Raw genomic sequence first — 23,163 nt, 5'->3', positions numbered from 1 at the left:
GACAGGGAGCCGGGTGCCCCAGCGGAAGGCGAGCGGGCGGGCTGTGGGCTCGCGGTCCCGGCATCAGTTTGCCCCCGTCGGAGCGGCTCCAGGGCCGCTGCCGGTCAAACGGGACAACAGGCCGCGCACCGCCTCTTTTGCTCCAAGTCGGGGCGTCCTGCTCCACCGAGGCTCGTTTGCCGAGGCGGCGCTCGCAATCTGCCAGCGGGCCCGGAACGTGGCGCGGCGCGGCGCGCGAAACGTCTCTCCCGCAGCCTCGGCTGTCCAGGAGGGCGCCCTGTCGGACGCAGCGCGGGCCCACGCACGGCGCGGCAGCGGGAACGAGCAGGCGGGCAGCGGGGGGGTCCTCCAGCCCCCGAGGCGCTCGCGGGCCAGAGCAGCATCCCAGACGCGCTGCACGCCCCGCCCGAGCCACACGGTAGCTGGCCGGCGTGGAGAAGAGAGCCAGCGGGCGAACAGGCAGGGATCGCCGCTCCCGATGCGCCACGGAGCCCCGCCGAGGAAGAGGGCGGCTGGCACGGGTCATCCTGCCGCTCACCCAGTCGATTGCTGCTCGCCTCTGCTCCCTTTCCCCGCCGAAGCCTCGTTCCTCGCCCTGCCCGGTAGGTGCCCGGCTCCCCCCGCTTGGCTTCCGAGCGGAGTCTTTGCGCGAAAGGGGATTGGCGGGCTGGGGCAGGAACCGCGGCGTTCCGCGGGAGATGGCGCCAATGACCCGGCTCGCCGAGGACCACAACCAGCCGGGAGCGGGCGGCCGGCGGCAGCTTCTTTTGTCCGCCGCCGGCCCGCAACAAGCTTGTTTCTTGCCGCAGCTGCCCGGAACTTTGGGCTCGGAGGGGTGGCTTCTCCGTCGCGGGGCTGGGGGCGGGGGGCGGAGGCGTTTCTGCTCGGCCTCCTCCTCCGACTCCGCGGGCCAGGAAGAAGTCGGAGGGAGGCTGGCTGCTCCCAGGGATGGCGCTTTCGGGGTGCGCAAGTCAGACCCCTGCCCGGCCCGCGGACTAAAGGGCCGCCGGAGCAGGAGGAGGCCTTTAGGAAAGGGGGCTGCCGGTCGGGGGTGATCCTGCAGGGGGAGGGCCAGCGGCCTGCGGTGCCAAATCCCCGGCGGGCAGCTGGGCGGACCAGGGGCTGCTTCAGATCCCAAGCCCTCAGGCACCGGGGCGCGTTACCTGTCCTCCCCGCCCCGCGCCGCCTTGTTGCTTCCCAGGCAAGGGGCAGCGTGTGCATGTGTGTGGGGGAGTTCTTTGTCGAGAGCCACGTTTGTCCCCGGCTCCCCCGAGAAGAGAGGGCTTCTGGGCCGGTTATATTTCAGAAATCTGGGCTCTATTTCCCTCGCGGGTGCCTTTCTGACTTCTCTGCCGTGTTGAATTATCTCCTACCTTCCTCGGAGTTTAGGGCTCTTTTCACTTCCGAAATGCCTCCCAGTCAGCGAGGCTTGTTTCTCTGGGTGCTCTTAGCTGTGCCCTGTACCTCCCATTCTCCCCTCCCCTTTAAACTTCTGTCCCGTCCCCCCTCCCGCTTCCTCTGTGGGCCCATTCCGCGGATGGTACCTCTGGGCACCTCTCTCTGCCCAGAGAGGGAGGCAATGCCAGGCCATGTGGATTTCAGGCCTCCAAAGCCCACCAACCAGCAGCCCTGCGCCCCCCCCTGCAGGGGGTGGTGTGAAGGTGAAGGGTCCAGGACGGCAGCCTCTGCAAGTGACAGCTCCCACCCAGAGGAAAGCAGGCACAGAGCAGAATCCCCTGCAAACTGGGGGGGGGGCTGCCCCGGCTGGCGGTCTCCTGTGCTTTTCTCCAGTCCCAGGTGCAAATCATTCCAGGACCCAGGGGACTTTCCCGCTGGATTCTCTCTCTTTGGGCAAGCTGCCATCTTTGCAGGTTGATTTGGCAGTGAGGTTTGACACCCAATTGTCTCTGCCCACTTTCTGCCAGCTGTGACCCCAATTTTCTGTTGCTTCTGCTGACTGGCCAGTCGTGTCCAATTGGCCAGAGCTGTCCAGTCCTGAGAAGGGCTGATCCAGCCACACGTTGGCAGGAGATTCTGTTCTGTGACCCGCTCCCTCTGGCAGCTCTTCCGCAAGCCCTGCAGGACAGCTCTACTTTTGCCGGGGCACCGAGAGAGGCACTCACTCCCCACTTTCCCCAGGCTGAGCACTTGCTCCTCTGTCACAGGCTGAGCCAGCCTGACCTCCACTGGGGGTGGAAAAGGCTAAGCACGCCTGTGGGGCAGGGGGTGGGTTGCTCCCCTCCAAGTGGAAATTGCCCCAAGCTGCCCAAACTGCCCTGGGTGGGCCGAGGGGATCTGAATGCGGAGCAGCCAGTCTGCCTCTCTCTGTCCCTGTCCCGGGAGAAGCCTTTCTGCTCAGCCAGGGTAAGACTGGGGCGCCTTGAGGGGTCCCTCTCGGTCTCCCTTACCCGCCCCACCACGACAGGCCTTTTTAGTGGGGAGGCTGATAGGGCAGAGCAAGCATCTGCAAGATTAAGTGAGGGGGGTTAGGTTTCCCTCTCGGACAGGCTCTCCTCTCTGGTGGGTCATGCAGGGTCCTTTAGGCTGCCCCTCCCTGTCTCAGGTGGGGAGAGGGTCGCCGTGTGTTCCTAGTGTGGTTCAACCCATGGAGGCCGGCCCCACACGTGTGCGTCCCTTTGGGCCCCTCTGATTCCTAGGGGATCAACCAGGGGTGGCCTGCCGGGTGGGGAGGGGGCTCTTCTTCCTTGGATGCTGAGGACGGGCAACCCCTTGGGCCCCAGAACAGGAAGGAGCCCTCCGAGAGGATCCCGCAGTGGGCGTGTGGAGCGGGTGGGGGAGAGTGGCCGTTCCTTGAGCCAGGATGCAGGGCAGAGAAAGCCATGCTGGTATTTTTACAGGGCCTCTTGGGCTTCAAGGAACGCCAGCCTTAAAGATGGCAGTGGTCCCAGGAGACAATTACTCCCTGGGTGCCCCTCCCCATTGCTTTTCCAAGCTGCAGCCCTCAAACTGTAGCTGCAGCTTGTGTAATGTGCTCTCTTGGCGGCACTGCCATGCAGGAAGACTGCGGAGGGGGGGAGGAGATCCCACATGGCCTGGGGACATTTCTCAAGTGGACCTGAGTACTTTAGATTCATTCAGCTTGCTTCCTGCCCGGTCCTGATCAATTGCAGGATGCAAGGATCAAGCAGGCCTAAAGCTGGACCAAGGAGAGACGGCCCTGCGTGGATCCATTTCCTGGGTGGACATCCCCACATGAGCTTTGTGAGAGGCTGCCCTCCCCAAGTTACCTGCAGGAAAACACACCTCGAGGGAGAGAATTTCCCATCAAAACTAGTTGTGCTGTCAATCTGGCCCTTTTTCTGGGTGGGTGGGTGGCTGGCCCGGGCAGGTCTGTCCTGAAAGGGGGGCTGCAGATGGAAGTGAAAGAGCTGGACCCAGCTACCTCTCTACCCATACCAGATTGCGGGCAGGGGGCAAAGCAGAGGCTGGGCCATTGGGAGTGACCATGCAGATGGTTGTGGCACCCCCCACCTTCCACCTTCACCGTGGAGCCTTGCAGCTGGGAGAGGAGACCCACAGCCACAGGTACACAGCCTCAGGCAAGTCCTTATGCTGATGTTACTCCCCATCCCAGCCCAGGTGGGAGATGGGGGGGGGTGCTAAAACCCAGGCCTCCTCCCACACAGATCCATGGGTGCCAGCAGTGAGGAGGAGCCCTTGGTGCAGACAGTCCCAGAATTGGGAGGGAGCCCCTGCTTTGGGCTGGCCAGCCCAGGCCTCAGCCTCCGCTAACTGATGGCCAGGCTCTGATCCTGTTTCCAGCCTCTCCTTGCAATCCCCAGCTGCCCCTTCACTCGACACCGCCCCCCCCCAGCCTTGCTCCCCCTCTGGCCTGCTGAGCATCCCCCCTCCAGCAGGCAGGCAGGTGGCTGTTGAGCCTCCAGGACAGCAAGACCCAGGGGTCCTTGCAGGGCTCAGAAGCCCCCCTCCTCCCCCAGGACCTGTTCCTGGGCAGGAGGGGGCTGAGGATGATAGGGGGGCAATCCCTCCCAAGAACCTCCCTTACAGCCTGGCAGAAAGAGGGAAGCCCCCAGCTGCTCCCTCCCTCGCCCGGCTGTTCCCCTTTTGGGAGCTGCCTGGACATCCCTCCGTGCTCCCGGCTGCATCTAGGATTTTCTAAAAATAGCTCTGGCCTTGGTGACACAAACAGAGCAGCTCCCCTCAAGGCTGGCAGCTGTTTTATCCACTGGAAGAATTTCAGGAAGAGTGAAGCCACGCTCCAGGGGCTGCGCCTTCCAGATGCCTCCGGAGGTAGGTAGACTTTCCAGGTACGGATACCAGAGGAGAATATTTGCAGCCCAGCGTTGGACGGAGGGGGCCCTGGGGGCTCTCTGAGCCAGATTGTTTTCTTGAGGTTTCATGACCCAAACTGGGCAACAGCATCAGAAGGCGGGGGGGCAGTTGCTCTCAGTCAACGTCCTTCTGGTCTCCTCTCCCTGTCCGCGTGGCTGGGGCTGCTCCTCAGAGACTCTTTGGTTGGGCCATTTCTTGTTCAGCTTGTTTGGCAGTTTCTTGACAGGGACATTGTTGATTATTGCTGGTCTGATGTTGATCCTGGAGTTAAGGCCATGCTCATCTGTGTGCTGATTGCTGGGGGAAGCATTTCGCTCTCTTCGTTTCCTTTTGTGGAGTGTCTCCTTTGCACCCAGTGTAGGTCTCATTTTGGGGTCCGATTGATGGCCCATTTGTCCAGACTTCTGGAAACCCCCTGGCATTTCTTTTGGGGCTTGGCTTGGTCCAGGGGGGGGGGTCACGGTTCCCCAGTTGAAACTAGATCCAAGAGCCTCCGTCTCGCGTCTTCTGGCTGCTCGTTGCCGTTCCTGGATGAGTTCTGCCCGCCTTCTGCCTGCTTGCCCTGCGTAGTGGTTGGGGCCCTCGTTGCGGCATGTGGTAGATGACTCCTGTTTTTCCCTCTGGGGCTGCTGGGTTGTTCGCCTCACTTGGGACATTTTGGGGCATGGGGGGGCGGCTTTAGTTGGTTTGTGTGCTGACTCCATCCATGTGGCTATAATATAGTCTGGTGGCGGTTTCTGAGGAATAAACTTTTAGATGACAATCCTTTGCAGCTTTTCTCCCAATGGGCGGACAGGAAGGCACTTCTATGCTGAAAGCGCAGAGGGGCTGGGGGTGTGGGGGGAGGCTGCTCTGGCCCCCAGGCAAGGGCCCTCCCTGCCTGCCTGCCTGAAAACCTCCCAAAGCCCCAGAGTGCTTATGCTCCTGCTCGGCCCGGCCCACTTGCGAACGGCTTCAAGGCTGGCAGGCCGCCTAGCCTCGGTGTGAAAACCTGGGGGGGAGCCGATCTTCAGACTGGAGCGGGGAACAAGGCTGCGCAGGGCAGCTTCCAGGCCAGCAGCTTGTGAGCCTGAGTGAATCAATCCGCCTAGGCAGGACGAGGCTGCCAGCCCCGAACCATCCCTAAAGCCCCCTCTGTGGTCCTCCAGCACCCCTGCGATGTGGCCAGCCTTCCCCAGGCAGCCAGGCTCGGCCACCATTAATGCAACTGGAGCCGAAAATCCCTGCTGCGGCCGGGCTTCAGGTGGCAGGTCACCACCCGCCCTCTGCCAGCCGGGCAGCTTGCCTTCTTCTCCCAAGCGGCCTCTGCCTGTGATTTCCCTGCCACTGCAAGAAGCACCTCCCCACCCCCCAGAATGGATACGCCAGGCATCCCCCGGCACAGGCCCCCCCTCCTGCTTGGCTCTCTGAATGAAGCAGGAGGGTCCAGGGTGGGTGGGGGAGGACAGGCCCCAGCTTCTCAGACGCTCCCCAGGCAGCTGCACAGGGATCAGCTCCGGAATGGGCCTCGCTCTTCAGCCCCCCTCCACGGGGTTGGGAGGGGGAGGCGGGCGGGCGGGGGAGAGGGGACCCTGCATCCTCAAGGCTGCATGTTTTCCTGAACATCAGAAGGGAAGCCAGGCAGGGCCAGGTGGGAGCCTGGCCCATCAACTGCCCAAGGGCCTGCCTGCCAAGGGGTGGCCTCCAGGGGCAGCCATGGTGCCCCCAAGGCCGATAGCCCTCCAGCCCTGCACCACCGTCCATCCAGGAATCTGAAGCCAGCCAAGCCAGCATCCTGGCCGCCTCTCGCCGTAGGTTGAGAGAGAACCAAGCAAAGACCTGCTGCACCTCCACAATTGGGGGACCAGCTGCACTCAAAACAACCCCTCCAGACTTCTGTCTATCCCCCCGGCTGTTTTTAGTGACATTTTAGCTGTTGTAGGTCCTGTGTTGGTTCCCCCCACCAGCCGTTGTGTGCGTTGCGGTTTCTGCTAAGGAAATGCTTACCCAGATCTGCTCCCATCTGACCGGGAGGGAGCTGGACCCACGCTGACCAAAGTCAGTGACTGGAAGCCTCCGTGAGGCTCAAACCTTGCTGCGGGGGGGGTGGGGGTGCGGGGAGGCAGGAACACCAGCTGTGTATGGATCGTGTCTGGATTGAAAGGGGGCCTCTACGTCTGGCCACAGCAGCGCTAAGCCGGCCCTTCTCCCCACAAGCTGACAACAACTGAGTGTTCCTGGCCTGTTTTCCCAACCCACCCAGGGCTCCCTTACCTGCAAGGTGCTGGCCGGTTGCTAGGCAACCATGACCAAGGTAATCTGATGCCTCCTCCTCCTCTCTTTGAAAGGCAGGTGGGGAGGGGATGTGCCTCTGCATCACTGCAACCATTCCCGTCCCTTGATCTGGGGAGCCCTCCGGCAAGGGTGCTCTGGAGCCCCTGTCCACCCCCCCACCCCCCGCACCCCCCGCAGCCACTGCTGGAGGCCTCCATTAGGGCCAAAGGGCAGCCTGGGCGGAGAGGGGGCTCTCCAGCTGTTTCAGGGAAGGGGCTCTCAGTCCCAGGCAGGAGGCCTTGGGGTGTACCTGGAGGCATCCGAAAGGAGGGGCGGGCAGTTTGGGGATGCGCTGAGTTGCTGGCTGTCACAAAATGCCCAGGGCAGGATGGGGAAAGGGGGGGGGTCCTTGCATGAATCCCCCTCAGCTGCTGAGCTGCTCTTGGGCGGAGGGCGAAGAGCAGGCCCACCTTCGTAGGGAACTAAGTCACCATGACCTCCGCGCCTTCCTTGCGGCAGAGGCAAGAGCCCCAGAGGAGCCCTGGGTGTGCCAGATCTCGGCACTGCTCTCTGGAACAAAAGGCCCCCCCCGGGGCCTCGCCTCCATTGTGGAAGACAGCTGGGAAAGAAAGACCTATTTAGCGGCGGGAATCAAGAGCCCTGACGGGGAGGCTGAAGACCGCCGCCCTGTGTCCGCGGGGGGGGGGGGGGGGGGGGGACAGACCAGCTGCAGCCAAGGACTCCCTGCTGGTTTTTGTGTGGCCAGGAAGGAGATTCTTCCTTCCAGCCCTCAGGGGATGCTTCCAGGATGCCAGCTGTCAGGCTGTGGAGCGAGGGGCTGGCCAGCCCACGTGGGACCCTGCCAGTTGCGAGTCCATCTAGGGTCAAATTAGTGACCAATCGGGGTTACAGATGTGGCCATGTGACCTGGACTACATTTCCCAGGATACCTTTAACTACATTTACCATGATGCATTCCCTTAAGGGGACAGCTCAAAATTCCTAAGTAACTATCCAATTCCCATAGGCTGCCTGGGACAGCACACCCACCAAGCCACACCCACAGAACTGGTAGTAAAAACATTTGAGTCCCACCACTGGCAGAAGGGGCCTTAGGCCCACAAGCCGGGGCTCAGGAGGGGCTTTTCCCCAAGGGTTGCCGGCCCAAGAGGCCTTCTGAGTAGGCCGCTTTGATGGCTCAGCCACCTTCTTTCCATCCAGCCTTCTCTGAGGAAGCCCTCCCTCCCCACCCACCTGCTCCCACCCACCCAAAGAGCAGGCAATTGTGAGGGGGGAGGGTTGACCTCCTGCTCCCCCTCCTGGCAACCACCGAGTTCTGCAACCTGCATAATGGATGAAGAAGAGCCGTAATCCCATGCCTGTGTTTGCCAGGTGGTGCCTGTTGGCCAGTGCCAAGGAGGCAGATTCTGGATGCCTAGGCTGACTCCCACATGCGTCCCCCAATCTCCCTGCAGTCTGGAAGCCTTCTGACATTCCCCACCCCCCCCACCCCGCCCCACCAACACTTGAACTTGGACAGCTCACAGCCCCTCTCCTCTTCTTGGTTCTTGGCTTATAAAAATGAAGGACTGAACTCCTCCCACCCCCGATGTTGGAGGTGGGTGGGTAATTCCAGGATATCTCATTGTCCTCATGCAAAGCTATATGGAGCCCCTGGCAGCACCGTGGTTAGAATGCAACATTGCAGGCTTATTGTGCCTGTAGTCCGGATTTTTATACTGACCAGCTCAAGGTTGACAGCCTTCTGTCCTTCGGAGGTCAGTCAAATGAGGACCCAGATTGTTGGGCACAAGAGGCCGACTCTGTAAACCGCTCAGAGGGGGCTGTAAAGCACTGTGAAGGGGCATATTGTGATGACCCAGAGTATATCAGAAATATAACAAAATCCAAAACGTAACTAAAAGTCCTTTAATGCCTTCAACTTGGCTTCACTGTTTAATTGTTCACAGTGGAGAAGTAAACTGTTTTCAAAATAACATTTCAAAGGCAAGAAACACAGTTCACATTCAAAGTGCCAATAACGAAGCAAAAACTAAAAACAAACCACGTTGAATAAAGTTCCTCGACAGACCAGGATAGATAATTGCCAGCTTCAGGAAGATAACCAGGGACAGTCCGTTGGAAGAACGCCAACCAAGATAAACCTTCTTTAGAAATAAAACACTAATTGTCTCCAACATCTGTTAGGATGCAGGTCCAAACTCTTATGCAGACCTCACACCTGCATCCCATGAAGAGGATCATGACCGTCTCCTCCTGAGTAGACCACAGTTTACCTCCCTGCGTGCCCTAGGATGGATAGGGGATGGGCCTGGGTCAGAGTCAGTCTCCACCAGGGGCATGACACATAGAAGTCAAAGGGCTATTGCCATACCTGGTCACAGTCCAGATGGGAGGGGCAAAGGATGGGCCGTGTTAGAATTCCCAATTTCCTAGGCCATCCCAGAGTTTCATACGTCAACCTAGTGGGAGGCCCTTCTGTGATCAGATAACAGATAATCAGAGACCTTGTAGGTCATCTAGTCCAACCCCCCGCCCAAGCGGGAGACCCTACACCATTTCTGACAAATGGCAGTCCAGTCTCTTCTGGAAAGTCTCAAGTGATGGCGCTCCCACAACTTCCGAGGGCAACTTCTGTTCCATTGGTTGATTGTTCTCACTGTCAGAAAGTTTCTCCTTATTTCCAGGTTAAATCTCTCCTTGTTCAGTTTCCATCCATTATTCCTTGTCTGGCCTACAGGCGCTTTAGAAAATAGCTTGATCCCTTCCTCCTCTGGGGCAGCCCCTCAAATATTGGAAGACCGCTATCATGTCTCCCCTGGTCCTTCTCTTTACTAGACTAGCCGGGCCCAGTTCTTGCAACTGTTCGTTGTATGTTTTAGCCTCCAGTCCCCTAATCATCCTGGTTGCTCTTCTCTGTATTTTTTCTAGAGTCTCAACATCTTTTTTATAATGTGGTGAACAAAACTGGATGCAGTACTCTAGGTGTAGTCTTACTAAGGCTTTATAGAGTGGTATGAGTACTTCCCTTGATCTTGACTGTATCCCTCTGTTAATACAATTTAGGATTGCATTAGCCTTTTTGGCTGCTGCTGCACCCTGCTGGCTCATATTTAGCTGGTTGTCCACTAAGACTCCAAGATCCCTCTCACAGTTCCTGCTATTGAGCCTGGTTTCACCCAGTCTATATGTGTACTTCTGGTTTTTCTTGCCTAAGTGTGGGACTTTACTTTTCTCTATATTGAATTTCATTTTGTTAGATAGGGCCCAGTGTTCAAGTCTGTCAAGATCCATCTGGACCTTCAGCCTATCTTCTTGGGTGTTGGCTATTCCTGCCAGCTTAGTATCATCTGCAAATTTGGTAACTTCCCCTTCTATACCCTCATCGTTTATGAAGACATTGAAGAGTCCTGGGCCTAAGACGGAACCTTGTGGCACCCCACTGCTTACTTCCCTCCATGTAGACTTAGACCCATTAAGGACTACTCCTTGAGTACAGTTTGTCAGCCAGTTGCGAATCCATCTCATGGTGGTGTTATCTATTCCACTTTTTCTCGCCTACTAAGAAGTAGGTTGTGGTCTACTTTGTCAAATGCCTTGCTGAAATCTAAATATATTATGTCCACAGTATTTTGCTGGTCTACTCACTTGTCACTGTGTTGAAGAATGAAATAAGATTGGTTTGGCATGATCTGTTCTTAACAAACCCATGCTGACTGCTAGTTATTACTTTACTTGTTTCTACCCTGTTTCTCCAACAATACGGCCTCCCCCAATAGGAAGTCCCAGCATGTTTTATAGGCATGAAATGAAATTAAGCCCCTCCCCCCAAATTACGGCCTATATTAACACATGCGAAATGGGGGGGAATGGTGGGGGGGCTTGCCGTTAGGAAGTACTTTTGTTGCATACCCAGATATGGTGCTGCCTGCATTGACCCCGATACGAAGTGCCCCACCAACGCCGAGGTCAACATCCAAGCCGTCGCCGCCCACCCTAAGATGCAAGGGGGGGAATTAAGTCACCCCCGAAAAGACGGCCTAGCCATTTTTTCGGGGCTCAAAAAAAAATAAGACCCGGCCTTATTATATGAGAAACACGGTAGATGTCAGATCTGTTTTTTTTTTTTATTACCTTTTCCAGTATCTTCCCGGGTATTGATGTTAGGCTGATTGGTCTATAGTTTCCTGGGTCTGTTTTTTTTTCTCCTTTTTTGAAGATGGGAACCACATCAGCTCTTTTCCAGTCCTCTGGTAGTTCTCCGGCGCTCCAGGATTTTTGAAAGATATGGTGCAGTGGTTCTGAGATGACCTCTGCCAGCTCCTTTATAACTCTGAGATGTAATCCATCAGATCCCGGTGATTTGTTTTCATCGAGATCAGACAGGTGTTCTCTTACTATTTTTTTGCTTATTTTAACTTTTATTTCTGGTCTGTTTTTTACAGTTATGTTTTTGGTGGGTTGAGCTATAGTTTCTTTTTGCGTGAAGACAGATGCAAAGAATGAGTTAAGCAGTTCTGCTTTCTCTCTGTTGCCTGTTACTTCCTTGCCATCTTCTCTCTTTAGTGGACCGACTGTTTCCTTGATTTTTTTCTTGTTATTTATATGTTGGAAGAAACTTTTTTTATTATCTTTGACTTTTGTTGCAAGTCTTTGTTCGTTCTGAGCCTTTGCTATCCTGACTTCGTCTTTGCAGATTCTGGCTATCTGCTGATATTCTGCCTTAGTTGTATGTCCTTCTTTCCATTTTTTGTACTTGTCCATTTTTTCTTTCAATTTGCCAGAGATCTTTGTGCAGCCATGCTGGTTTCTTCTTGGATTTCTTGTTTTTCTTTCTCAGTGGTATTGTGCTGGTCTGGGCTTCTATGATCATACTTTTTAGAGTTGCCCAAGATTCTTGTTTTCCCCTTTAGGATTTTCATCCATGGAATCTTTCCCAAGTTCTGAGTTTATTGAAATCAGCACTTTTAAAATCCAAGACTCTGGTGTCATTATGCTCTGTTGCTTGTTTTTGTGTTATGTTGAATTCTAGTATGACATGGTCACTCTCACCCAAGGTTCCTGCAGTTTCAACTCCCTCTATCACTTCTTCTCTGTTTGTAAGAATTAAGTCCAGTATGGCTGTCCCTCTAGTTTCACCTTCTACCTTTTGGACAACAAAGTCATCAGCTAGGTTGGTCAGGAACTTATTTGATTTCTCACTTGGTGCAGAATTAGTTTTCCAGTTGATATCAGGGTAATTGAAGTCTCCCATTACTATTGTTGTGTGTTTCCTGCATATGTTTGTTAGTTGGCTGGCAAAAAGGACATCTATTTTTTTTCCGCTTGATTGGGTGGCCTATAATATACACCTATGGCCATGTCATTCTTTTTTTTCTTTTATATTGACCCATATGCATTCTAGGAGGTTTTCATCTTTGGTTTCATGCATTTCTGTAGCAATATAGTGGTCCTTTACATACAGTGCAACTCCACCTCCTCTTTTATGGGGTCTGGTTTTTTTTAAAATAGTTTGTATCCTTCTACCAGTATGTCCCAATCATGGGTTTCATCCCACCAAGTTTCTGTTATTCCAACTATATCATATTTACCTTCATGTATTTGTAGTTCGAGTTCACCCTGTTTGTTCCCCAGACTTTGTGCATTTGTATATAGGCACTTGAGATATTTATGTCTGATGCTGTGTTTACTGTCTACATAACCTGTGTTGTGCCTGCCTGTCCCTACTTTCTTGCCACCTGTTTGATTAGTGCACATGGTATGACACTATTAAATGCTTGGTTTTGATTGGCATCAAGGTTGATAATCTTACCTGCACAAACATCTATTTTGCATGCACTGGTATCCTTATTAGTTTTTAGGTTGCTGGGGACAGAAATGTTCTGAATCCATTAATTCTCTGTCCCTGCTGTTCAGTTTAAATGTTTATCCAGGAAATCTGTGAATTTAATGCCAAGTAACTCAGTCCCTTTCTTTGATGGATGCAAACCATCTCTTTTGTACAGTTTTTCATTGGACCAGCTGCAGACATCATGACTAATAAAACCAAAGCCTTCCCTTTTACACCACTCCTTTAGCCACACATTAAACTCTGCTACACGCTGCCCTTTCCCTTTTTGTTCCTTGTACACTGGTAGAACCTCTGAAAAGATAAGCCTACAGCCCATATTACTAAGTTCATGCCCCAAGCTCTGGAAGTCTTTCTGAACAGAAAGTACATCCTTCTGGGATAGATCATTTGTACCAAGATGTATAATAGCATCAACATCACAGTCCTTGCTGGCATTCTTGACTATCTTAAGAATACGCTTCTTGTCTCTGCTGGCAGTAGCACCCGGTAGACACCTGACCTCTTTCAAAACCTCAGTATCCTTTCCTAAATTTACATCCCTTACAATTGAGTCCCCAACCAGAAGGTGGCTTCTCTTTTTGGATGTCTTGCTCTTCTTGTGTGACTGGTGCATAATACCTGATTCACACTTTCTCCTTTCCAAAGTAAGTTCTTCTTCTAGGACCATGATCCCCGGCTTACTTGAGTTATCATTATCACAACTACCTTGACCTGTCACTTTAGTGTCCCTATTAAGGTCAGCAAGGGCACTGTATCCGTTATGCTGGGACACAGCAAAAGCTTTGTGTCTATGGTCCACAGCTCTCACCCTGCCTGATCCCACGGTTGTCCATACTGCCCTTTTCCTGTAGGATCTTTGTGGTAGTGGGGGCTGGTAGCACGGCAGCTCAATAGATGGCTGGATTGGACGCCTAATTTCTGCTTGGAGAACACAGATTACAGATTCTAGATAGGTAATCTGTCCATGTAGACTGGTCATTTTTTTTACAAAGAAGACAGTATCTAAGTTTGAAAAGAGTACTGTGAAAGACAGCTGTAAAACAAGTATTACACTGAACTAAGCTGGTCATTTTGAAATAAAATAAAATCACAATCTCAAGTGCACACTCACCCTAAATGTCTTATTGGTATTCTTGGTTTATAGTTATATGATTCGCGTGCCGTTATCTTTCTCCTTTCTATTCACCCTCTGCTTCCTTCACAAGCAGCCAGCAGCTCCTCCCACAACATCTGGGAATGAAATGCAATGGAAGCAATTTAAACTGCCATCAGAGGGTGATCAATGAGGCAGATGCAGGCTCTGGGTCAGTCTTTGGCCCTCTCAATTACCCAGCATGCATCAGCTGGCCCTTGCCCCTTGGCCTTTCCTAAAGCTGGCCTGAGCATCTGACACCCACCTGCTTTTCCATATCAGGACTCTAAGCTGCCTCCGATGACGCTAACTGCTATTTTGCTGGCATCTGAAAACGCTTCTGTCCTTCTTCATGCTTAAGGTGGGTTGACGTCTCCATAGTGCAATGAGCGTCTTCCTTCTGTTTCTCCCTGTTTGTCGGGTCCTTTAGCACACGCATCTGAGGTTGGGGGTCTCCTTCTGCCAGGCCCAAAATCCAGCCAAGTCCAATCTTTTATTTGCTTAGCCTGCAGCCAGTCCCTGATTTAGAACCATACATGAGCCTAGAAATGACAGTTGTAAGTCATGAAAGTTTTAAAATGGGCCACCCACACCACTGACCTGACTTTGCCACACTTTTTGTGGTGGCTATTAAACAAACCCTTGGTTCACTGGGGGCCAATTTTTGCCTGAAAGGAGAACCAGACACCAGTTTCTGGCCAAAACATTATAAATTGTGACCATGTGACTCTGCAAACAGTTGTAAATGCTGAGCACCCAAAATGCGGCCATGTGACTACAGGGTCGGCCATCTGAACTTTCAGAGCTACCGGGTCATAGGTAGCTTTTGGGAGGGTTGTAACTTTGAATGGTCAGTAGGTGACCAGTCTTAAGTTGAGGAATGCCTGGAATTGACAGATTCCTTCCTATCTAAAGCTATCCTGATAGGCCTGTCCTGAGAGAATCTGGGGTGTGGCTGCCCTGAACCTCTTCCTCTCCCCCTCACAGCTCCACTTCAGCTGGGGGCTCCTCCGCTCTCTTAATCTGGGCTTCTCTCTGGAATGCAAGGCCTCCCCCCCCCAAAGCTCTGTGCTGCCAAGACTACACCCCCCCCCACCAACCTCCTAGCTGCTTCCCCAGGTGCACCGTCCATCACACCTGCTCAGTATGGAAGATTTTCCTCTGGTTTCTGTTTCCATTTTCATTGTTTGCAGATTTGGTTGCTACACATCTCCTCTAACTGCTCCTCTCTGGAACTCTTCATTCAGATCCTTTCTGAGTTTTATGCCTTAGACGTCTCTTGATGGCATACTTCATTTCGTAGTTCCCGATTCCTTAACAATGAGATTCAGAAATTCAGAGTGATTCCTGATACCTTCCTTGAAAATTGAGGATACCCCCATCCAGTGATGTCCCCTTACCATATGCATTATTTTGGTTGTTTAAAGAATGCCTCAACAGTTCAAAAATTATTGGACTGGCAGAAACGGGAGTTGTTCTACATTTCGGCCTTGTAGTTCTTTCCTATGGAAGCAGCTCCGTTCCTCTCTGCTTTTCATGTTTTCTGAGTAGCAAACGGTGGGATCTTCTGACTGAGCTAGGGGATCCATCTCGATTTGCTGATGCGTAAAATGCCAATCTGTCTGTGGCTTCGTTTCATCTTTCGCTGGATTGAGCTTTCTCTGTCCGTGCTGCTGCAATTCTGTCTTTGCCACTTTGGGTTTCTTTCCCTGAACGGCAGCTTCAGCGGCCTGAACGCTTTGACCCACCACGCCATAAATGCTACCAGGACCCAGGAAGCTCCTCAGCGATTCTGATCTGGGGCCTCTCCCCACAATCGGCCCACCTTCTCTATACGTGGGAGGCTTCTTGGTTACAAACATGGAGGGGTGAGGCTTCACACGTGGCCCCCTCCTCCCCCCATTGCCCTCGTCACCAAAGCGAGTTCAGCTCCCAGCATCTTCCTGGATTGCCGCTGCCCAAAGAGGTGCCTGCTGGCTTTGGTTGGCAGCCAAGGTGGCCACCTCACCTTGGTTGACCCAGCTGGGACCAGCCACTTAATTTGGCTTCTAGTAATCCACACTGTGCTTTCCAGATTCCCATGGGCTGATTTCACTGGTCTGTCCAGAAACAACCTGTCTTTTCTGTAGCTTGTAGGACTCCCCGCTTTTCTTTCTTTCTTTCTTTCTTTCTTTCTTTCTTTCTTTCTTTCTTTCTTTCTCTTTCTTTCTTTCTTTCTTTCTCTTTCTTTCTTCTTCTTCTTCTTTTTCTTTCTTTCTTTCTTTCTTTTCTTTCTTTCTTTCTTTCTTTCTTTCTTTTTCTTCTTCTTTCTCTTTCTTTCTTTCTTTCTTTCTTTCTTTCTCTTTCTTTCTTCTTCTTCTTCTTTTTCTTTCTTTCTTTCTTTCTTTTCTTTCTTTCTTTCTTTTCTTTCTTTCTTTCTTTTTCTTCTTCTTTTCTTTTTCTTTCTTTCTTTCTTTCTTTCTTTCTTTCTTTCTTTCTTTCTTTCTTCCTTCCTTCCTTCCTTCCTTCCTTCCTTCCTTCCTTCCTTCCTTCCTTCCTTTCCTTTCTTTCCTTTCTTTTTGAAGAAAGGGACAACCAGGGATCCCATCATCCAGTATTTCATCCTTTCGGCAGGGCAAGGGCATTGCAGACCACCAGCTCCTTCATACAGTGCACTGGGCTGTGATTCATCCAAAATGAATAGGAGCCTTAGGTGCAAACCTCCGGACGCTGGAACACCTTCAGCACTGACTGACTCACCATCAGTCAATTGCAAAAGTGGAATGAGACGTGTGGGAGACGAGGGGAAGTTATGCTGCCTAGGAAGCAATTGGACAAAGAGGGGCAGGAGCCCCCAGTCGCCAATCAACCCCAGAAAGAGACGGAGAGACGACCTGCCCTAATGGATCAAAAGCAGCCGAAGGAAGTGCGGCACTTCCAGACCTGCAAGATTCCATTGATGCAGCTTCACAATAAAGGACAGTTTAGATAAACCGGTTCCGTTTCTTGTCCGGTCTATCTGGGCCCTGTCTCCACTCTGATCACTCGAGGGAGGGTCTCTGTCCCTCCCCCCCCCACCAAAGGCATGGCTGACAAGCCAGCTTTTCTCAGCTGAGCAGGGGCCCTCCAGATTCCAGGGGGAGCCTCATTCCACAGAGAGAGTGGGCCCTGCACCTGGGAAAGGGGCTTGCCAAGGTCCCGAGAGATCAGTCAGGCAGATACCGAGGAAGAGACGCGGTCCTACCCACAATTGGGCTCTGGGGCAGGTGGGGCTTTACGGGTAGCGACCAGCACCTGTGGCACATGATCCCTTACAAGTTCCCAAGTGCACTTCCGCCACCGCCATCTTCTGTGGGGGAGCCACAGGGCGAGAGCAAAAGTGGTCCTCCCTTCCGGCTCTCATTCCTTGCAGGCTCTGTGAGCTGAGACCTGGGGGGGGGGGGGCAGCTTGCTCTGCCTTAGATTTCCCCTGAAGCTGCCTCAACTAGGTCAGCGGCGAGCCTGGGCCTGACTGGAGCTGGAGCACCGCCGCAGGCAGGCAGTCGTTTCCCAGGGCTTCTGACAGCTCCAGCTTTGCCCTCCGAGGGGAGTCCCTGGACGCTTATGAACCAGCCCAAGAACACTACGCAGGGCACTGGAACAGCCTTTTTCTCTCTTTTTCTCTAAGTCCCAAGGCCCACGGCTGCAGAGTTGGGAATCGTTCCCCAGGCAAAAGCATCCTTGAGCCCAGAGCACGGAGATGACATTCGGAGGAGACTCAGACAGGCGCCTCCCTAACTCACTGCAGCAGGAGGAGGTTTGGCACAAGCAGATTGGCTGCGTTCGGCCCTTCAAGCTGAGTGCCCAGCAAGGGAGGGGGGGGCGGGTATGGGAAGAAACGGCTGCCAGTCCCTGGTGGTCTCTTGGGGCCACAGGGGAAGAATCCCTTGCAAGCAAGAAGGGCCCCTATGCTCCTTCCCTCTCCTCCCCAGCCCCTCCCATGAAGCCCTCCCCACCCCCAAATGCTCTGCCTGGGCAGTCAGCCCAGAGGGCCAGGGAAGACCTGGCCACCAAAGACTGGGGGAAGCTTCGGAGGTCTCCCCTCTTTCCGGAGAACCTACCAGCATCCAGGGGGTTTCCCCGGCTTTCTTGGGTGAAGTTGCGCCAAAGGGAGATCACAGGGGTGCCCATCCTGCTGTCTGGGCCGGGGGTGGGTTTTCTGAGCTTCTGCCCTCTCTCCCCCACCGCCACCTGAGGCGTTCTGCAGTAGTAAAAATAGAAGGGGACACGGATGAATTCAGTATCTTCACAGAGAAGCAGTGGTGGTATTCGACCGGTTCTGCCCAGTTCTGGAGAGCCGGTAGCGGCGATGAGCAGTGGAGACCGAACCGGTTCTCTTCGCTGCTCTGTGTTTGGCCCACCCGCCTGCCCGGGCTCCCATACTCACTTTTATGGCCAGAATTCAAAGCGCAGCTGCTTTGTGCAGCGACCAGTATCGTGCAGGCTTGTAGGAGGCAAGTTAGACCGCCTCTGCGCCTGCGCAAAGTGCGTGTTGGGCGCACGCATGCATGCAAAGTGTACATGCGCACAAAGCGTGGCCACCAAGCCACGCCCACCGAACCGGTGGCAACTTTATTTGAATACCACCACTGCCTGAACTGGCTCTGAACTAGGGTTGAGTGTCTCTCTGCTTGCCCCAAGAACTGGTCTGGGCCACCCTGCAAAGTCTCAAAGGACTCCTGTGTGTGTGTGTGTGTGTGTGTGTGTGTGTGTGACCCTTTTTGAGCACCTCCCTCCCTCCTGCTACCCCCGCCCACCCCCAGGCCCTGCACTGAGGCACAGCACTAAGTGGCTTTTCTTGCCTCTGCAGATCACACACATCGCAGGCGGTGTTCCAGGATCCACCCTTCGTAGTTTAATCCATTAATAGCTACAGTCACAAAACAATGCCAGACTGGCAGAAATAGCCATAATTTAGCTTTCTTCTCTGCAGTGGTGGTATTCAAATAAAGTTGCCACCGGTTCGGTGGCCGTGGCTTGGTGGCCGCGCTTTGCACACATGCACAGTTTGCGTGCATGTGCGTGCCAAACATGCACTTTGCACAGGCGCAGAGGTGGTCTAACTTGCCTCTTGCAAGCCTGCACAATGCTGGTCACTGCAGCAGCTGCCGCGCGGCGCTATTCTGCGCTGCGCAAAGCAGCTGCGCTTTGAATTCTGGCCATAAAAGTGAGTATGGGAGCCCGGGCAGGCGGGTGGGCCAAATACAGAGCAGCGAAGAGAACCGGTTCGGTCCCCACTGCTCATTGCCGCTACCGGCTCTCCAGAACCGGGCAGAACCAGTCGAATACCACCACTGAGTTCAGGGCTCCCGAGTGAGGCCTGAGGGAACAGCACAAAGCCTGCCAGGGTCTGAGTAACCCCCTTCTCTCTCTCTCTCTCTCTCCCAGGTGCGTGGGAAGATGGTAAAGTGCCTGTAGGACCATGCCCTACACAATGCAGTATGGCTTTCTCCTCCTGGCCTCCTGCTGCTCCCTCCTGAGTGTTGCCCCCGGGTGGGCCTGCCCAGCGCGCTGTGAGTGCGTCCCTCAGCTCAGGTCCGTCACCTGCCATCGGAAACGCCTGACGTCCGTCCCGGAGGGAATCCCGACCGAGACCAGGATCCTGGAGCTGAACAAGAACCGCATCCGCTGCCTGAACGCGGGTGAGCTCTCCTCCTTCCCCATGCTGGAAGAGCTCGACTTGAGCGAGAACGTCATCTCCAGTGTGGAGCCTGGGGCCTTTGGCAACCTCTTCAGCCTGCAAGTCTTGCGGCTCCAACGCAACCAGCTCAAGCTGATCCCTGCGGGCGTCTTCCACAAACTGGCCAACCTCAGCCTCCTGGACATCAGCGAGAACAAAATCGTCATCCTTCTGGACTACGCGTTCCAAGACCTGAGGAACCTGAAGCACCTCGAAGTCGGGGACAACGACCTGGTCTACATCTCTCGGAAGGCCTTCTCCGGCCTGCTCAGCCTGCGGGAGCTGACCATCGAGAAGTGCAACCTGACGGACCTCTCTGCCGAGTCCCTCTCTCGCCTGCAAAACCTGGAGGTCCTCCGGCTCAGGCACCTCGGTGTCAGCCTGCTGGAAGATCAGAACTTCCGGAAACTCGGCCGCCTGCGGCTCCTGGAAATCGACAACTGGCCGTTGCTGGAGGACATTTCAGCCAACGCCTTCCAGGGCCTCAACCTCACCTCCCTCTTCATCACCTTCACCAACATCACGGCCGTGCCGGCCACAGCGCTGAGGAGCCTGGGGCACCTGGTGTACCTCAACCTCTCCTACAACCCCATTGGCAGCGTGCCCAGGGGCTCCTTCCGGGACCTCACCCGGCTGAGGGAGCTCCACATGGTGGGCGCCCTGCTGGCCTCCGTGGAGCCCCAGGCTCTCTCCGGGCTGAGGCAGATCCGCCTCCTGAACCTCTCCAACAACCTCTTGTCCACCCTGGAAGAGAGCACCTTCCACTCTGTCAACACCCTGGAGACCCTTCGGGTGGACCAGAACCCCCTTGTCTGCGACTGCCGCCTGCTCTGGGTCCTCCAGCGCCGGAAGACTCTGGACTTCGACGGGCAGCCACCCATGTGCTCCTCGCCCCTTGAGATCCAGGGCGACGCCCTGCACGACTTCCCGGACTCCATTCTCTTCGAGTACTTCACCTGCCAAAAGCCCAAAATCCGGAACCGCCACCTCCAGCATGTGATGGCTCACGAGGGGCAGGCGGTGTCCTTCCAGTGCCAGGCGGAGGGGGAGCCCAGGCCCTCCATCAGCTGGGTCTCTCCTCAGCATCGGATGATCACCTCCAAGAGTTTGGGCCGGGCCACCGTCTCACCCGGCGGGTCGCTGGAGATCCGCTACGCCCAGGCCCAGGACAGCGGGACCTACATTTGCATCGCCAGCAACACTGCCGGCAATGACACCTACTTTGCCATCCTGACGGTCAAGGGCCCCCCACTGATGGCAACCTGGACGCCAACCGGACCTCGTTGCTGGGCGAGTTCAACGACACTTGGCACAACGACACCCGGGTCTTCGTCAAGTTCACCCTGGACCTCAAGACCATCCTGGTGTCCACGGCCATGGGCTGCATCACCTTCCTGGGCGTGGTGCTCTTCTGCTTCCTGCTCCTCTTTGTCTGGAGCCGCGGCCGGGGGCAGCACAAGAACAACTTTGCCGGAGAGTACTCCTTCCGCAAGGTGGACGGCCCCACCTCAGCTTCCGGGCAGGGCGGGGCCAGGAAGTTCAATATGAAGATGATCTGAAGGCCCCTGGCCACCACTGGGAGGGAGGGAGGCCACCACTGCCCTGCTCCACCTCAGCGGAACTGCACGGCTGCGGGGGGGTGGGGGGCAGGAATCAAGGGCTTGCGTCCCACTCCCCACTCATGCTCTGCGTCAGCACTTGTAAGGCCAGGCCTCCCCCCAGGATGGGGCAGAGGGGCTGCTCTCCTGGCAGCAGCTGGTCCAGGTCAGCCTGCAGGCGCCGGCAAGAGCTCTCCTTTGGCAAGCAAGTGACCAGCTGCCTCCCACTGCCTGTGGCAGATGGCCGGAGCAGCTTCAGCTGGGGGAGGGCCTTTGTCCCCCTCAAGACATCAACTGCCCTCCCCCGCCTCAGAGTCTGCCTCACTGTGCTTCCATCTCCTCCCCCCATGTCTGTTGGCCAGGTGGGGAATACAAGCGGGTGGGGGGGGTTGGGAATCCCCCAGAGCCGAGTCAGCGTTTTCTATTTCAACTATGCATTTTTCAACCACTGAGAGCAATTCCCTTCAGCCTCGGAGGCCCCTCTTTTTTAGCAACAATTTTGAAAAAAACCAAACCAGGTTTAGTCGATGGGTTCGTTTTTAAATGGTTTTATATCCGCGTTCATCGTCTTCCTAGGTGACAGGACTGCAAGGGAGGGGGCGACAGCTACTCCCCCCTCGGCCCATCCAAGCAGAGCTGAGCACCGGCAGCCGTGGCCGGCCTCCGAAGCGCTCCCAGGGGCAGGTCAGCGGAGAGGCCCGCGGACTGGCCGGCAGCTCCTCTTCCCTGCCAGAATTCAAGGGTGGCGAAGAGCAAAACCCCGAAGCTTCTCAGGCTACAGCGAGACAACGGCTTCCGTGGTGTCCTGAAGGGGGCGCTGCTGAGCCCCGACCCGCCCTCCCCGCGCCTGCCTCAGGCCGGATGGAGCTCGTGCATGCCCCCCCCCCGGGACCTTTGGGGCTCAGGGCCCCGGCTCTTCCCTTGGCAGCTAAGGGCAGTTTTCACACATTGCAATTAGCCATAAAGTCTCCGGTCTTGGCCGAGCAAGATGCCTGAACCGCGCCAATGAAGGCTTAATTAACAAGCCATAGTTTAACCGGGAATTGCTTAGCATGCCGCTGAGACCAGCTTGCATGCGCGTGTACGCCTGAGGGTCCCTGGCCGTGCTGCGGCCGCCCTTCCGCCCTCCCTCCCCGTGGCCGCCCAGCATCTCTGCAGCAGCAGCAGAGCGTCCACACCGGCCCGGCAGCCCACGGAGCCCCCTCCAGCAGAGCCACGGGAAGGGGCCGCCCAGCGAGGGAGCCCAGATGCGGGTGTGGCCCAAGGCAGAGGGGAGCCGGCCTTCGCTGAGCCGCATCCTGCCTCGGCGCGTCTCTGCCGCTGCCGGACAGGTTGACGGCAGCCGCTCCCCTCGGCCGGGCGGGCCTTCCCGAGAGGAGGGGGCTCAGCCTGGAAGGGAGAAACGGAGACTCTCTTCCGTCCCTCCCCTCCCATGGCGAGGCGGGGGACGGATTTGCATCCAGGCAAAGGCACAGCAACGGGGGCTGATTGCGGAGGACCAGCCCGTCGGAGAGCTCCGTCAGCAGGTCCTTCTGACCAAAGCGATCCCCCAAAGCCCCCGCCCTGCCCCAGTTACAGGTCCCGTCGGGGAAGAGGTTTCGCACCTGGGGCCAAACTGAAGAAGAAGAGTCCGCCGCCCACATTCCCCTCCGTTCCCTCCCCTGCCCCCTCCCCATGCACAACTGCTCCCAGACTCATCCCACCCAGGGACACAAGGGCCCATCGAGCGAAGCAGCGCTGCTCCCGCCCCCCAGCAACCGGCTGCAACCAGCCGCGTCTCTTTCTATAAAGGGCCGCAACGCAGGAGCTGAGTTACCGCTCTTCGTTTTCTCTTTTGGGTGGGCGGAGGAGATGCTGGGCTGGTAGTGGACAGGCCTGGCTTTAAATCGCCCTTCAGCTATGGGACCCCGAGTGGCTGAGCCAGCCTACCTTGCAGGGCTGTTGTGCAAAAGAGGCCAGCATAGGCCCAAAGGAACACAAGTCTTAGCTGGCATTAGCACTGGCAATAGCTCACCCCCCCCACCCCCCAAGACCACCAATTGTAGGGAGACCCCGCTCAAGAAGGGGAGCTGTCGGTCGGCAAGATTTCTGCCCCCCCATAAAAATCACCTCCCAAGCGGGGGCGAGGGACACAGCTGGGAAAAAGGGGGTCCTGGGTGGGGGGGCTCCTTTCTTCCTCTCCCGCTGTTTCCTTCCCGAGCCCCCCCGCCCGCGGGAAGAGAGAGCCTGTTGCAGCCATCCAAGCACGTCCTTCTTCCTGCTTGACTTAATAAAGAAGCCCGTTTCACACGAGCTC

At 55.4% G+C, this 23,163-nt stretch overlaps 1 protein-coding gene and 1 long non-coding RNA gene across 2 annotated transcripts; one reads left to right on the top strand and one right to left on the bottom strand.

The window, feature by feature from the left end:
• The first annotated feature begins 4,157 nt into the window (after window positions 1-4,157).
• Window positions 4,158-20,834, top strand: LINGO3 (leucine rich repeat and Ig domain containing 3). Its single transcript, XM_087955264.1, is given in 3 exon segments — window positions 4,158-4,272; window positions 18,978-20,512; window positions 20,515-20,834. Coding segments are annotated over 2 exon segments (1,815 nt in total). The 5' UTR covers window positions 4,158-4,272; window positions 18,978-19,011; the 3' UTR covers window positions 20,829-20,834.
• LOC148132644 (uncharacterized) lies at window positions 16,127-16,986 on the bottom strand. The gene is made up of 2 exons (XR_015747598.1): window positions 16,705-16,986; window positions 16,127-16,651 (listed from the first exon to the last, which is right to left on the bottom strand). It is a non-coding gene; the product is annotated as an uncharacterized LOC148132644 (long non-coding RNA).
• Window positions 20,835-23,163: the final 2,329 nt, after the last annotated feature.

The sequence above is a fragment of the Notechis scutatus genome, chromosome 1 (genome assembly GCF_049901735.1).
Source record: "Notechis scutatus isolate UNSWTSFEM ecotype Mainland chromosome 1, rNotScu1.2, whole genome shotgun sequence".
NCBI lineage: Eukaryota > Metazoa > Chordata > Lepidosauria > Squamata > Elapidae > Notechis > Notechis scutatus.
The sequence above is the reverse complement of the archived record's forward strand: the minus strand, read 5'-3'. Positions and strand labels throughout refer to the sequence as shown.